Source organism: Clavelina lepadiformis, chromosome 6, assembly GCF_947623445.1.
Source record: "Clavelina lepadiformis chromosome 6, kaClaLepa1.1, whole genome shotgun sequence".
In the NCBI taxonomy this organism is placed as follows: domain Eukaryota; kingdom Metazoa; phylum Chordata; class Ascidiacea; order Aplousobranchia; family Clavelinidae; genus Clavelina; species Clavelina lepadiformis.
The window spans coordinates 7,732,605-7,747,145 of NC_135245.1; the positions used below are offsets into that span (position 1 = coordinate 7,732,605).

At 35.0% G+C, this 14,541-nt stretch overlaps 2 protein-coding genes across 3 annotated transcripts; one reads left to right on the top strand and one right to left on the bottom strand.

Moving 5' to 3' along the window:
• Positions 1–2,984: 2,984 nt before the first annotated feature.
• On the top strand, positions 2,985–7,237 carry LOC143462391 (peptidyl-prolyl cis-trans isomerase FKBP4-like). Its single transcript, XM_076960536.1, has 9 exons — positions 2,985–4,119; positions 4,249–4,387; positions 4,514–4,677; positions 4,962–5,130; positions 5,286–5,551; positions 5,784–5,975; positions 6,216–6,317; positions 6,595–6,729; positions 6,857–7,237. The coding sequence occupies exons 1-9, from the start codon at positions 4,015–4,017 to the stop codon at positions 7,004–7,006; spliced, it is 1,422 nt and encodes a 473-aa protein (XP_076816651.1). The 5' UTR covers positions 2,985–4,014; the 3' UTR covers positions 7,007–7,237.
• Positions 6,593–12,414, bottom strand: LOC143462392 (uncharacterized). Of its 2 annotated transcripts, none has more exons than XM_076960538.1 (9): positions 12,067–12,414; positions 11,252–11,413; positions 10,677–10,868; positions 10,292–10,529; positions 10,058–10,168; positions 8,283–8,421; positions 8,089–8,195; positions 7,762–7,882; positions 6,593–7,580 (listed from the first exon to the last, which is right to left on the bottom strand). In XM_076960538.1, exons 1-9 carry the CDS (start codon positions 12,250–12,252, stop codon positions 7,577–7,579), a joined length of 1,260 nt encoding a protein of 419 aa, XP_076816653.1. In that variant the 5' UTR covers positions 12,253–12,414; the 3' UTR covers positions 6,593–7,576. The 2 variants fall into 2 exon arrangements, with proteins under 2 accessions (XP_076816653.1, XP_076816652.1); XM_076960537.1 differs by having other exon boundaries at positions 6,593–7,582; positions 7,758–7,882.
• Between the last annotated feature and the right edge of the window lie 2,127 nt (positions 12,415–14,541).

A 14,541-nucleotide genomic window follows, 5' to 3' on the forward strand; every position in this document is an offset into this window, starting at 1 on the left:
TATACTGTCCTTGTTTCTTAGCACGTGCCTATAATTACATCATAGGCTAATTGAGCAGTTTCGAAGCTTGACCATCTCGAATGATTAGAGAGCCGAACCAGCAATAATGTAGCCCGTCTTCGATATCCAGCGGCGCTATTGTAATTTAATGTTTAATGTGCTCAGGCAAAGCATTAAGTTCCAAGTTTGGGCAAAATAACTTCTATATAAAAAGTTCATAACCAGGGCTGGAGCGATAACAATCATCGCCGCGTTTAAGTCGTCATGTAGACTTTCCTATGACCAAGGGTAAAGATTAGATTATGATATTGATACGATTGCTAACCATGTCATAGTAAGCAGAAATCGAAGGAGGCGTCAAATTATACAAAATACAGTTTTAAAAATTTAACACCTGCGTTCACCTCTCTTATGTGCAGTAACACCCTAAACTCATACAAAAAAATTACACAGCAACGTTTTGTTCGGAGTTTTTTCATGATTTTATTCCAAAAATGGGTGGATGAAGGATGAAAATGCTGCAAGGTTTTTAGTGGAAATCTTAGACTGAAGAAGGATTGTCAGGCCAGGGGTCGAGTTTAGTGGATAAGATTTCCACTCACTATCACATGTTCCGGCTATCGGCAGGCCTATATTTTTTGTTAAAACTCACCAACGAGAATTTTTGCTTTAAATGTACGTGGTTCCAAAATATTTCTTTAGTTCTGCGGTATTTGGCGTAACACATAGATGGGACCATACGAAATTTGTAGTTCTGTGTAATTTTTCAAGTGCATAGCCTAATTGCTATTGCTACACGGGGTCGGCTCTACATATCCTGCGAAACCCAATTTCGTATGTGTTCGCGGGGTCCTTTTGCTATGCCTCATTAGAATAGATGAAGATTGGGGTTTTATTTTGTTCACGCTAAACCTTAGGTAGGATTGCGCTTAGGAGTGTAGCCTAATACAAAGATTTTTGATGTTAGGTCCCAAAAACTGGCTATAGGCTAAACGCCTCGAAATGAAGTTTCATATTTAAACGTATGATTAATTTCAAAATCTACTCTTCTTTGCTAAATCGTAATGGAATAAAGTATAGTGTGTTTTTGTGTTAGCACTTGGCATGTTGATTTGCCATATTAGGCTATTCACTCTTTAGTCTTTATGCCATTAGATAACTGAAGAAGTGGAATAAAAATGCTTTGTCACGACGATGACATCGCGGCCCGTCTGTGTTGAAAGATGATTTAATCCAATGTCTCTAAAAGTAGAGATGAAAAGACTCGAGTCAGGTTTTTCGAAAGACTTGACTTGTGTTTTAGTGTTTAAAAAATTCGACCTGACTCGTGTTAACATGAAAAATTCGGCTGACTTGACTTTAGCCACAAAACAAATTATTTCAAATCATCTTGAAATCGGTTTTTGTATTTGTGAAGAAATCTAATCAAAAATCACTATGCTATACATTCTATTGAATGAGCAACAAAGTCAGAAGTAGATGAAATCAGATTTTATCATCTGATGCTTATATTTACGTTACAAGTATTCAGAAAGCCGTTTATTATCGACCTAAAACAAAGAATAAATCGTAATTGATGACTTGTTTGTGACTTGGCATGTGATAAGGCTTGGACTTGGACTTGATAAACGTTACTGACTCGACTTGCCTTGGGAATGTAATTAAATGACTATACTTGGCTAGGACTTGCGCTGTTAGTGACTGCACTTGAGTGACGACCATTAAGACTTGTTTCCATCACGGTTTTAAAGTATCGTAATCAACTAGGTGGTACGGACTGATTCATATAACTTGCACGGCTCGTTATATGATTTGCAAGGATCAATGAAGTTTTTGGATAAAAAGCGCAACTTAGGATCGTTTCATTTTATGCTTGAATGAATGCACATTCGCATTCGGAAAAAATTATCAACAGAAGCATTCCGCTGAGTTAATCCATGCGTTTTACGTCACAACTGGGGCCAAATTTTATGGGAGTCCAAAATTTTCACGGGCCATGTTGTTACTTGTTAGTAGGGATGGGCCGATACGAACTCAAGCCCGAATAGATTCGCCGAATATCGTCTTTGTGGAAGATTCGGGCGAACACGAATACCAACAATGGCGAACCCGAATACAATATTAGGCTACTTATAAATTTACTGACTTTTGTTAAAAATGATGATCTAGTTTCCCAACAAAGCTAAACTAGAGTCAGCAGTACTTACAATGAAGATCATTTTCCTAACGATTTTGCTGTTTCAATCGTTTTTTAAACACTATTTTTCGAAAAAAAGCGATTTGTTTATCGATTACGTCATTTTACAAGAAAGACTTGACAACTTTTCGATGAAATTTTATTGTTTGGTTCTAATACGAAGAGATTCGGAATTCGTTCGTGTCGGCCTTCATGATATTCGGGTTCGCACGAACCCGAATAATCGTCCTCGCGGCACATCCCTACTTGTTACAAGGTTTCTGCTCAAACACGTATCATAACTTCGGCGACCTTACAATTAGTGAATGCAAGTTAACAATTACCAATAAAATGCATGAAAAATTCATTTGCATCTTAAAAAGGCAGTTTTCTGTTAGCCAAATTAAAATAAAGTTTGTTACTCTTGAACTTTGAACGTTAGTTTCATATCTATTTCTCTATGGTTGTAAGCTCATGCGTGAGCATGGTGGGGATGGTTGTCGGCCAATAATAAACAAGCGCAGGAAGGCCGGAGTTGGCCCGTCGACCGTAACTTTTTAGACACCCCTGGTCTACTACATTCTTTCTTACTTGTCTTATAGACCATGTTCAAATTTAAACTAACAAAACATTGCTTCAGGTATGAATACTATTATCAATTGCCATTATAGAAATTCAGTTCTTACTTCAAATCGGATTGGCCTTGATTTCTATGTCAGTTGTAATAGGATATCTGGAAAACGTGAAAGTTATGAACAAGCATGGTGCAAGTGTAAAGGTTTAACTTTAAGGTCTGTAGGTTCATGTTCGCACTTCATAAGTCCGTGTGACGTGACGTGTAGCCCTAGATCCAGAAGAAAGTAGTTAAGCTTGCTGCCTTTAATTTTTAAAAACTTTATCAAACACGAAAAAAGTTGAAAAATAGCCTCCTAGGGCCTATATCCTTGCCTTTGGCCAGCCCAATTTTTCTGCTTTTGTTTGCATATTTTTTTGAAAACATAATAGGCTATTGAGTGCGCCTGTATGCGGCACATATATAGGCCTATTTTAGCAGTTTTGATACGGTTTGTATTCTGTGGCAGCTGCATAGCCTAGGCTACTCGTGATAAATTTCAATTACACTTTTTTCACACACGACTTTTTTTAGGTTAAGCCTTAATTGGAAGGCTAAATAAACCATAGGCCTAGTGCTGTAGTGGAAAGTGTGGCAGCTGCACGCACAAAATTCATCAATGTGGACACCGAATTTTTTGTCTTCACAACGATTTATTATATTAACAAACAAAGAAAATCTGGTCAAAAGGCTTCGGTGCAAGCCATCTTCCCAAAATTTGCTTCTTTGCCTGTATAGAATTGCTGGTCGAAAACTGCCCAACTTTCCAGTCGAGTAAATAAATGAAAGTTGAAAGCTAAATAAATAAATAGGCGTAGATGTAAGTTTTGGAAAAATTTTGTGGTATCACTGCATGATAATTAGATCAAAAACATAAACAACAATATAGGGCCAGATTACAAAGTTTGTGAAGTGTGTGAGGGATAAAATTTACGTGACTTTTTCACTGGCGTTTACTAAAGTTGCTAAATCACAATACGTTGGCCAGTAGATTATCGCTGATAGGTCTAGGCTTATCACTTTCCTTTTGGACAAGGGGAAGAAAGCAATGCGGCGGTGTAGTGGTTAACGATGGGGCTCTTAGTCTGCGGGTTTTCGGTTCAAATCTTGCTAATTGTTTGTTTGCAAAAAAATGACTGAAAACGATTCACATCTATTGACTTTAAAATTTACCCTAGTTATAATACATTTTCCTTAAATTCATTTAAACCTTCCTGGAAATAAAATGGATCTGACAGAAGGAGATGCAGAAGTACCTAAAGTTCAAGAAGTTCTGACTGAGTTGCCTTCAGGTGCTGTTTCGCTATCTGGGGATAATGGGGTCTACAAAGTATGCTTGTGTAATAATGTTATTTTGCAATACTTGTATAATAAGTTAATAACGCTTGAAATCATTTTTGTTAATTAAATGGTCTGAAACAACCTAACAGAAACCGCGGTTGAAAGCCAAATTTTTTAGTTTATCAGAAAAGAGGGCACATCAGAGCAAAAGCCATCAACAGGTAGTAAGGTTACCGTTGATTACACGGGTAAGTTGGAAGATGGATCAGTATTCGATTCATCAAGCGGAAGAAAATTCACGTTTAATCTCGGGAAAAGTAAGTTTTTAATAAACCAGTGTGCATCTATTCCAAATGGGATAGACTGTGACAAAGAAGGAAAGAGAGTGTAAGGTATTTCTTTTACCTTTTCTTAATATTTATTATGTTTAACGTAATATTTAGGTGAAGTTATTAAAGCTTGGGATTTGGGCGTTGCTTCCATGAAACGTGGTGAAGTTTGTGAACTTTATTGTCATTCAAAATATGCATATGGTGAAAGGGGTAGCCCTCCTAAAATTCCGAAAAATGCCAACCTAATCTTTGAAGTGGAGTTGCATTCATGGGAGGTGAACCCTGCTTGTCATTTTAATTTTCCATAAAAATTGTCATAACGCTATAAATATAGAGTGTAAAAATAGCAAAACACCAATATCATGACATAATAATATGTATGATGTTTAGTTTTTATTAGAGAAAAACTGAATTTTCAGTTCTTAACACATTCTGAATGTACAGTATATCATCTTTTAAGTGTTTTGTTAGTTTTTTTCATGCTGTAGATTTTTCATTAATGCCACAGTATTTTAAATGTTACTTGTTTTAAAAATACTTTTTATATCACTAATATAAGGCTGAAGACCTCACGGAAGACAAAGATGGTGGGATTCTACGTGAAATTCTTAATGCTGGTGTCGACTACACAATGCCAAATAATGGAGCGGAAGTTGAACTTGAATTAGTTGGGAAACACAATGACAATGTTTTCGACGAACGACATATTACTTATAATGTTAGTGAAGGTGAGTAGAGTCTAATACAATACAGTTGAGTATGTTTTTTGTTATCAGGACTCATGAGCACTAGCTGCAAAAGGGTTATTCACATGTATGTGAATAAAACATATTGGTAGTTGTATGTGACATATGTTCAATAATTTCTTGCTTTTTCCAAATAGCTGACGAAGAACTGCAGCTCATCCCCGCTATTGACATCATTGTGAAGCAAATGAAAAAGTCAGAACATAGTCGCATTTTTGTGAAGTCTAAGTATGGGTTTGGTGCAGCTGGAAGCCAAAAGTTTAACATTCCACCAAATGCTGACCTTGTATATGATATTAAACTAGTTAAATTTGAAAATGCTGCAGAAGCCTGGGAAATGACTGATGAAGAAAGATTGGAAAATAGTTCGATTGTGAAGGAAAAAGGAACTAAGTTTTTCAAGGTACCACTAAATGTTGATAGAATAGTTGTCTATTAATTTTGTGACACACCCACACTTAACTGGGAGAAATTTGTTGAGTAATAATTAAGTATTATAAGCGATATAAGCAGATTAAAAAATAGGCTTAAATCGTAATATAATGGTAAATACACACTTGCTAATTTTTTGTACTGATATGACAAGTGAAAGCAGCCTTATTTAACTGAATGGCTGTGTACTAACTAAATTACAGGATAAAAAGTACTTGAAAGCCATAGTACAATATAAAAAGATATTGGACTACTTAGAACATCATGATGCCAAGGAGGACCAAACAGACTTGTTGGAAAACTGGAAGAAAATGAAAATGGCCGGATACCTTAATCTTGCACTTTGCTACAACAAATTAAAGGATTATGCAGAAACAATACATATGTGTGAGCAGGTATGACATTTATTTCTTTGGTATAGTCTCTTTTTTAATTGACATAAGCATAGATATAACATGTAAAACGTGTTAACAATTGTATTATATGATATTGTATTATAGTATGAAGTATCTTTGGACATTGCTGAACATTAACGTAGTTAAAATATACAGGAACCATTTATTTTTTCTTGATAAGTTTTTGAAGAAATGCACTAATTTACTTTTGTTATCATATAAGTCTTACACCGTTAACAGGCTTTAAAAGAGGATCCAAAAAGTGAAAAGGCATTGTATAGGATGGGAGAAGCTTATTTTGAACAAAAAATGTTTGATGAGGCCCAAAAACACTTTCTTGAGGTATGTCAAGATCGGCTTTGTGGCCATACAAGTCCTTGTGGCTTTTGTTGTTTGTTTATGCAACTGAAAAACATGTTTCATTGTTTTTGGCTGTAATGTGAAACACTCTCTTTACAACTTGTACTGAAGAATATATTTTTAGAAACTAAATATATTAATGAACATGAAAAAAGGAAATATGCTTCATAGCTTTCTTCAAATCATTTTCATCTTCCGTTTCTGCGTTTTCTAACACATGATTCTTAAACACAAACCAATGTTTGTTTACTGAACTCAGGTGATCAAAGTAAATGCTAACAACAAACCTGCACGCAATATGAAAGTAAAGTGTGATCAAACAATTAAAAAACTGAAAGATGCAGAAAGAAGCAAATACAAAGGAATGTTCGATAAATTCAGCAAGCAAGACGAGGTACAGCACGAAACCACTACATAAGGCCACCTGTAACACGTTTCATTACAATAAAAATTCATTAATATGAAATCAGCTGTAGTCACTATTGCTTCACATTTTTAATACTGCTCTTTTTGTTATCCAGGAGGCAGAGATTCGAAAGAAAGTTGAACAGCAAAAAGAACGCGCAAAGGCTAAAGCAGCAAAAAAGGTTGCCAAGACTGATGAAAGTGGTGAACCAGCAGAAGCTGTTAATGATGGAATGAAAAATGGAATTGCTGAAGCTCAGTCATGACCATACTTCTATAGCAATGAAGCATGAGCAATGAAAATGCATTTTAGGGCAACGTTTGTAGGAAGAACTTTTGTATCATAGCAAATAAAAGCAATCATGAAATTGATATCAGACATCCAGCATTAGTTATTGTTGTTAAATTTTCAAAATGCTTAGACGATTCTGCATGATATTTGTTTTTGTTATTATTCTGGTCCTGTGATATTGTGTAATAAACATTGCTTTTGTAAATTTCCAGCTTGTTAAATTTTTTATTGCAGATATTTTCACAGTGTCACCACATCATAATAATATTGTACAGTACATCTAATATAAACATCATATAACATCAAGGTGATAAAAACCATGATCTTGCTCAGTGTAAACAAAGTAAGTTTCTTTCATTTGAGTATGACCCAAAATCTTGCCATGGCAAAGGTTATTAACAGATTAAAGTTGGAATAATCATAACAAGCAATTGTTGTAGAGGAGCAAGTAATTTCTGTGGCTAAGTGGTAGTGAAATTTCCAAACGTCTCTTGACTTAGGCAGTGAAGGTCATTGTGCAGGCCTCGGAATGCAGTCAGCGTTTCTACTTCTGTCAATATATTTTACTGCATAAAAATTTGATGCAGTTTTAAAGTCATGCTGGATTTTAATCTATTTTCTACAACAAAGTATATATAGATGTACGCTAAGCATTAATTATTATCATATGTCACCATTGCCAGATGGCAACAAAGTTGATGCATATAATGGTGGAACACAAATACTTTTTTCTTTTTCTTTTTTCCTTTTTTCTTTTTCTTCTTAAGGCCAGACGCTAGTTTCAGGATTGCAGAATAAGTATCCTTTTGAATTTCTGCTGTTGTGATCATCTTCAAACCCGGAAGATTGCCTAGAAGTTGATAAAAACATTGATAATAATTTTATCACTATATACAAATAAAACGTTTATTTGATCTACTGAAAACCTAACTCTCTACTTAAGCTAAAACCTATGACATTATTTGTTACCACAATTTTTCAATTCACTAACGCATTTTTGCTAAAGAAATACCCCTCTATTTCACAATTTTATGCAAGAACATGTTCTAGGATTACCTTCTTTCCTTCTAGACAAAGCTTCCATGATTTCACGAGCTGACAAGTCTCCTATTGGATTATCATCCAAGTCTAATTCACACAAGCACCACGAATACATAATTAACCTGAAATAAGCAGATGAATATGTGAAGTGACCAGAGTGTTCAATGCTGGCTGAAACAAGAAGAAAAGCAGCAGCATGTCTGGCATACCTTGAAATAACTCCAATACATGAAAATAATGTTTCTTCTCTTCCTGTACAAAAGGGATCAATGCCATTAGCGGCTAAGTGTAATTTGTAGATGTATGGGCCCATAATTGGTGGATCTGGTTCCTTCTTTTTCTTTTTCCCTAATGAATCGAGCACAAAGGAAACCATTATTACATTATAAACCATAGATAAAGGGTATAAGCTGAAGGCAAAATGCAACAATAATTTCATTTTTAGTAAAGAACGAAAGAAAATTGGAAATGTTTATAATTTTTAATCCGTTTATCCTAGTATATCCTGTGAGGACGGTTGTGGGGCAGAAGGTCTAAAAACTCCCTAAACAGATCACAGTCTTTCCCCATGTCTACCAGTTCGGCTACAGGAATACCAAGTCACAAGAAGTCAAGGTCAGTAAAGAATTGTAAACCACCGCCTGGTTCTCAGTCACTCCGCTGGTCTTTTACCGGTTGTTATAGCAAGTATAACTTGTTTTGCGAGCCAATTCTGAGGCATTCCGGTGGCATGACCATAATTGTCGTAGTTGGAATCTTTCGGAGATGCAGGAGCTCAAACATTTAGAGATTTGCTGAATTTATTACGGTAGGTGGTAAGTGGAAGGAAAACTGATTTAAAAATTCAGAGTTTAGTGATGTTGCTTGTAAACCTTTCACTTCATGACAAGTTGACAACTAAACTTGAAGTTCAGACACTACAGCACTTTTCTAACACAGGAGTCCAATTCTATGTTCTAATAATGATATAAATCTGATAAAATGATATAAAAATCAATCAGCAATTGCTACTTTGCACCAGCCTTTTACCAAGTATACCTATGCAGTCCTCTGTATTAGAAAAAAGGTGTTCATAAAGCTAAGCTTTTCGTTACAACAAAGTTGCAAAATACACCTTCCATTCTCATTAAGGTCTGCATCACTATGCCTTCTAATCACACCCTTCCAAGGGCAGTCATCAGTTCCAACATGTGCATTAAAGTGTCCCAATAGAACCGTGAATTGTTTTAGTACTAACATCTGCAGTACAGTATTAGTATCATCCACAAACTCAGAGGCATTGTGATGTATGCAAAACAGGCCTTGTTTCTTCAGTTTTAGGTTAAACATGCACACTCCAGTGACTGGAAGCCCTAGAGAAAGTCATTCATCTACGATTCTACGCAATCTGCCGATTGGGAACTTGTGGATAACCCCACACTTAACTGAGTAGGACCTGTAAAACTGACATCTGAGTGGAAGAGTTTTCATTCATCAGTCAGCTGAACAGTTCAACATAAAAGCTTTGTCGAAAAGATGTCTACAATATCTGATACACAATGCTCAGCTTCTTCCAGTAGTTTCTGCTCTTCCAGTTTCCAACTGTTAGCTTTTGATATATTCGTGAGCAAATATGTGTATAAGTATGTAGCAACTACTGATTAATTACAGGATGCTTGTGGGGGAGAAGGTTGCTTACATTTTTAACAAGCCCTCAGCTTAAAGCTCAGATGTTCCTTGTTAACTTGCATTGCAAACGATGCAGTATGATTGACATTCTTGTGCAATGTGCATGTTCATAGAATCATAGTTGTTGTCTTTAAATTACTTTTAGTGTGATCACTTACTTTCTACCTGTCTCAGAATGGGCATGCTTTTGAAAACGAAGTTTCCAACAATTTAGCTCAAAAAGTCAGCGAGGCATTCAAGCTTCTCAACCACAATAAGGCAGTAGTCCATAGAGGAGGTTGTTTTTTAAATTTAACTTTTTAAACCTTTGACTAACCTTTTTTCTTTTTCTTTTTTTTTGGTTTTTCTTCTTTATCTACAGATTTCTCTGCCTCTGCTGCGCTGGTATCAGCATTTCCCATTTGTGTTGACATATTATTATCTGTGACTAATGAGCAAATATTTGCGTAAAAATATTGATGACTTCAAACATGTTTGTCGTGTTACAAAGAAGGTATGTATAATATTTGTAAGATAACGAGTAAACTACAGACAAATTGATATAACATACCATTTAAAGCTCCCTCAGCCACCATAAGGGCTTTCATACGCTCCTCTTCTACGCGACGTGCATTTTCATCTTCAGCGGCAACAGCAATTGCTCGCGTCATATCAGCCACACCTTGACATTCAAGTCTATTTCCATCCAAGTAGAATTCTCGCACCGTACTGTTAAATGCTACTTCACCCAGATGCAGGCCACTGTGCTTCGTCAGACCACAATAGCATAAGCTCAGACTGACGATTGTCTATAATAAATTATCAGCAATATTCATACTGAGCAGGAATCAAACAATAAATTTACCATGTAATTAAATATTTTTGATATTAAATACACCATATAAATGAAAATAGTTGCCTTATACTGTGATTGTGTAGTAATAAGTATATAATACCTTGTTATTTTTGCACCCACTGCATAACTTCCTACAACCATCATCTCCAAACTCATTGTAGTCAAAATTTACTTCGGTAAGATTGCTAACTTTAAAAGTTTTTGCTAACCGCTCCACAGAATAATACATCAAGTCACAATCCATCAATTCAAGTTTGGTAACAGGATAAATTCCCTTTTCGATCAACAATGCCTTTGAGATAAAAACAAATTACAAGTTGCTTTATCAGTTCAGAAGTAAACAAGAAATTTAGCATTTTAAACAACTTCAAAGATTTTCATCAACACCGCAATAATATGTAGAGTAACAAAATCAATCCTGTCATTAATTTCCACATGTACACCATACACTAGGAATATGTAAAGCTTATATAGCTATAAAAGTTATGACGGACTGAAAAAGTGTAAAAAAATAGATGTGGAGTACAGTTTAAGATAGGTAAGTGACTTCTATAGATGTGTAAATAAAATACAAGAGATTGAGATTGAAATAAAAAGTTAATTCCTAATAACAAATACGATACTTTAAATCTACAGAATGATAACCACTTGTTTAATACTAAACGTATTACATACTATATTTGCAACCGTTGCATGTTTGAGTTCCAAGTCCCATACACAAAGTTCCTGTAAATATAAATAATGAGACTTTCGGATAGCACCTAAGATGGGATCAAGGTTTACTGGTAGTGCTTCTGGCTGTCCTTCAAGTGCTGGTGCAGCAGGTTCAATGATGAACTGAAAAATTACTCTGTAGTAAGTAATAATTGTCACCATTTCATAGTTAGCTTGTATTGTTAAAGGTAGAGAATAAAAGGCATTCCACAAGTTTAATGATTAGAGAGCTTATTCATTCTATAGTTAAAGATATAAAATTCTCACTTTAACCTAAATCAGGGTGGTCTAAGGCTGTCAACGCGATTTTAAGGTTTGAGGAAAACATTGCGGGTCACAAATAGTGAAACTCTAATCTAAGCAAAGGATTGAGCTTGTTCTAATCGACCAAATGTTTTGTTGCATAAGCAACGCATTTCTTCTAACGCACGCACTGCGCATCAAGGTGCACATGCAGCCTGCGTGACAAAGTTAAGACCACTCTGATCTAAATATGGTTTCCGGTAAAACCAATGTGATGTGACTGTATCACTATTGTTAAAACAGATTCGTTTCTAACTGTGATATAAATAACTACTGTAAATTCTGCATACCTTGGGAAAATTTTTTGAGTGTTGACGAATTACTGGATAAGTTTTAATATAATTAAAAAGTAACGAAATACCAGTAACAGTAGTTTCTGCTATTTAGTTAAACTATTAATCAAATATACCAAAAGACTTAACATACATAGCATATTGCATTTATTTTAAACAGTAGGTTAAGGTTTGCCATACTTTTCTAGCATAATGTCGATCTTCTATGCCTTTTTTCATAGCTCGAACAAGCCAGGGACATGGAGCAGATCCATCGTTTTGGCACTGTAGGTCATAAACTTTCAAAAACCTTGTTTGATCAATATCAGCATTCACTTCGAATTTAATGCTTTTGCGCTTGGGTTCTTTGCTTTTCTTTTTTGCCATGTTGTACCAGTAACATACACATTACACTCCCACTGACAGATAGATTATGACATGATTTCTTTGAGTAGTAAAAATTTTAAAAACAAATACTATGTAACAACAAAAAATTATGACAAACTTAATAGCAGAATAGGCAGTTGAGCTAGAAGAGAAACAAACAAATGGTTTAATTTTATTAATATTGGTTAGAATAAATATATTATGCTTTGACCAACCAGGGTGTATTATCTGTGTATGTCAAAGGGAAGTTTGGCGTAGATTATAAGTACGCCAAAGACATGCTCTGCCAACTGCAATCTTTAAAAAAATGGTTACAATATGGTTGTGCAAATATTTCTATTTGCTGCATGCCACGCCGCTTGCCTGTAGAACATGTGGAATGCACCCTGGTGGTTTCAGCTAGTTTCATAGAGCATTGATTATGGTCTGGTTAAGCTTAGAAGGCTATATCATAACTTTCACACAGGGATGTGCTGGCAATTATTCAACTACCAGTACCGGTTCAGTAAAATGTTGTACTTCACATATTTCTCAATGTAATATTATACAATATAATGTCAAATTTAATGGTAGTAGCCTGCTACATGCTCATTTAAAACAAATAAAATTTTGATTGCAACATCTGGTAATCGACCAAGTGTTTCTTCAGTATGGAAACATTTTTATAGAAAAAGTGTGTTTTGCAAAATTTTTGTCCTAACTTTTTAAACAAGTCTTGCTTTACACATAGTTCCAAGTTTACTTAGAAAAGAGAACTTGTAATATATACATTATAGGCTACATGTAAACAGGGGGTAATTTTTGTTATCATTTAAGTAATGGAAAATAGTCTAATGCAGAAGTGCATAACCACATGATGCATTTGTGTACCAAATACTTGTTGCTTACATTGTGATGTCACTTGGAAATACACCCATGGAAAGTCTTGTTGGTCTTAGAATAGATAAATTCGATTTGCATTATAGTGCAATGTTAACAGGTTCAATCAGTAGGGAATACTGGAAAGCTTATCGGATGTAAGTTGGCTTATGCACCTATTTTCACCTATGTTCCATCAATAAAATCTAAAAACAGAATTTAAGATGACACTCTAGGAGTCTAGGGCTACTGTTTACTTTTAATTTTTCTTCCCAAGCTTTCTTCTGAATTGAATTCTGAGCTGAATTCTTTTTACACGAATTTGATGAAGCAAGCTTAGGCTAGCTAAAGCTCGTGTAGAAGAATTAAAAATAAAAGTGAGCCCTACAGTGTCACTTTATATTCTGTTTTTAGTTTACTATATACTGGGTTAACATGGTTCAGCCACCATCAGCTTTCTATCAATAAGTATTACTGGACCATTTTGGTGTTGTGCAAATTTTGGCATTACATTATGATTTATTGACACATTAATCTGGCACACTGAAAGCAAACTTCCAAATCTAGGGTCTGTACCATAGTTCACAGATAATGAGATAAATAACAACATAGCTGCTAACAATTTGTTACTAAATTGTTACGAGGTACCGGTATGTCACATGTTCGGTAATACAATGTACCATTTTTAGAACATGCTCAAACGTTTTCCCACTTAAGCATTACGCCTGATTACAAAAGTCATAATTATCTGTAAATTGTACAATGTTTTCAACTAGAACAAGCTACAGAAAAGTTTAGACTTGCCTATAAAGCTATAACCTAGGCTAGTTCCGATTTCAAGTTAAGCTTTTTTTGACTGCTATCCTCTTTACCATATTGTAGAATTAAACTAAAAAAGACTCCATGATCTTACATAAATTTACCAACTGATTCGGCTAAAGCGGCAATTTTGATTTCAAGCTTAGTTAACATTAGCAGGAATGCGAGTGAAAGTAATAGCCTGTCTGCCACTCCGCTTATGTTTTATTTTCATAACTATATTTTAACAAACTTTGCAGACAGGGGATTCACCACACGTTGTTAATAGTAACCATAGACAACTTAAATTTAAAAATTGAATTTCTGTAAGGATCATAAACATTTGCATTACTACCTCGTACTAACTTTGTGATTGTGACTGCATTAATTTAGCAAAGAAATCTTGATTAACTTTATACATTTCACATGTTGCATTGTGCACGCATAGTCTATTGTACATTGCAATGATTGTCGTTTTCGAGCGAAATTTTACAGAAATTAATCTGTATATGGGTCAGCACTAGTTGTGGTAAAAGTCTACAATGATAAACAACTGGTAAGTTATTGCCTCACGTTTTTCTGAGTCGTCTTACTACTGTTCCTCGAAGTAATTATTTTGGTACAGTGCATTAT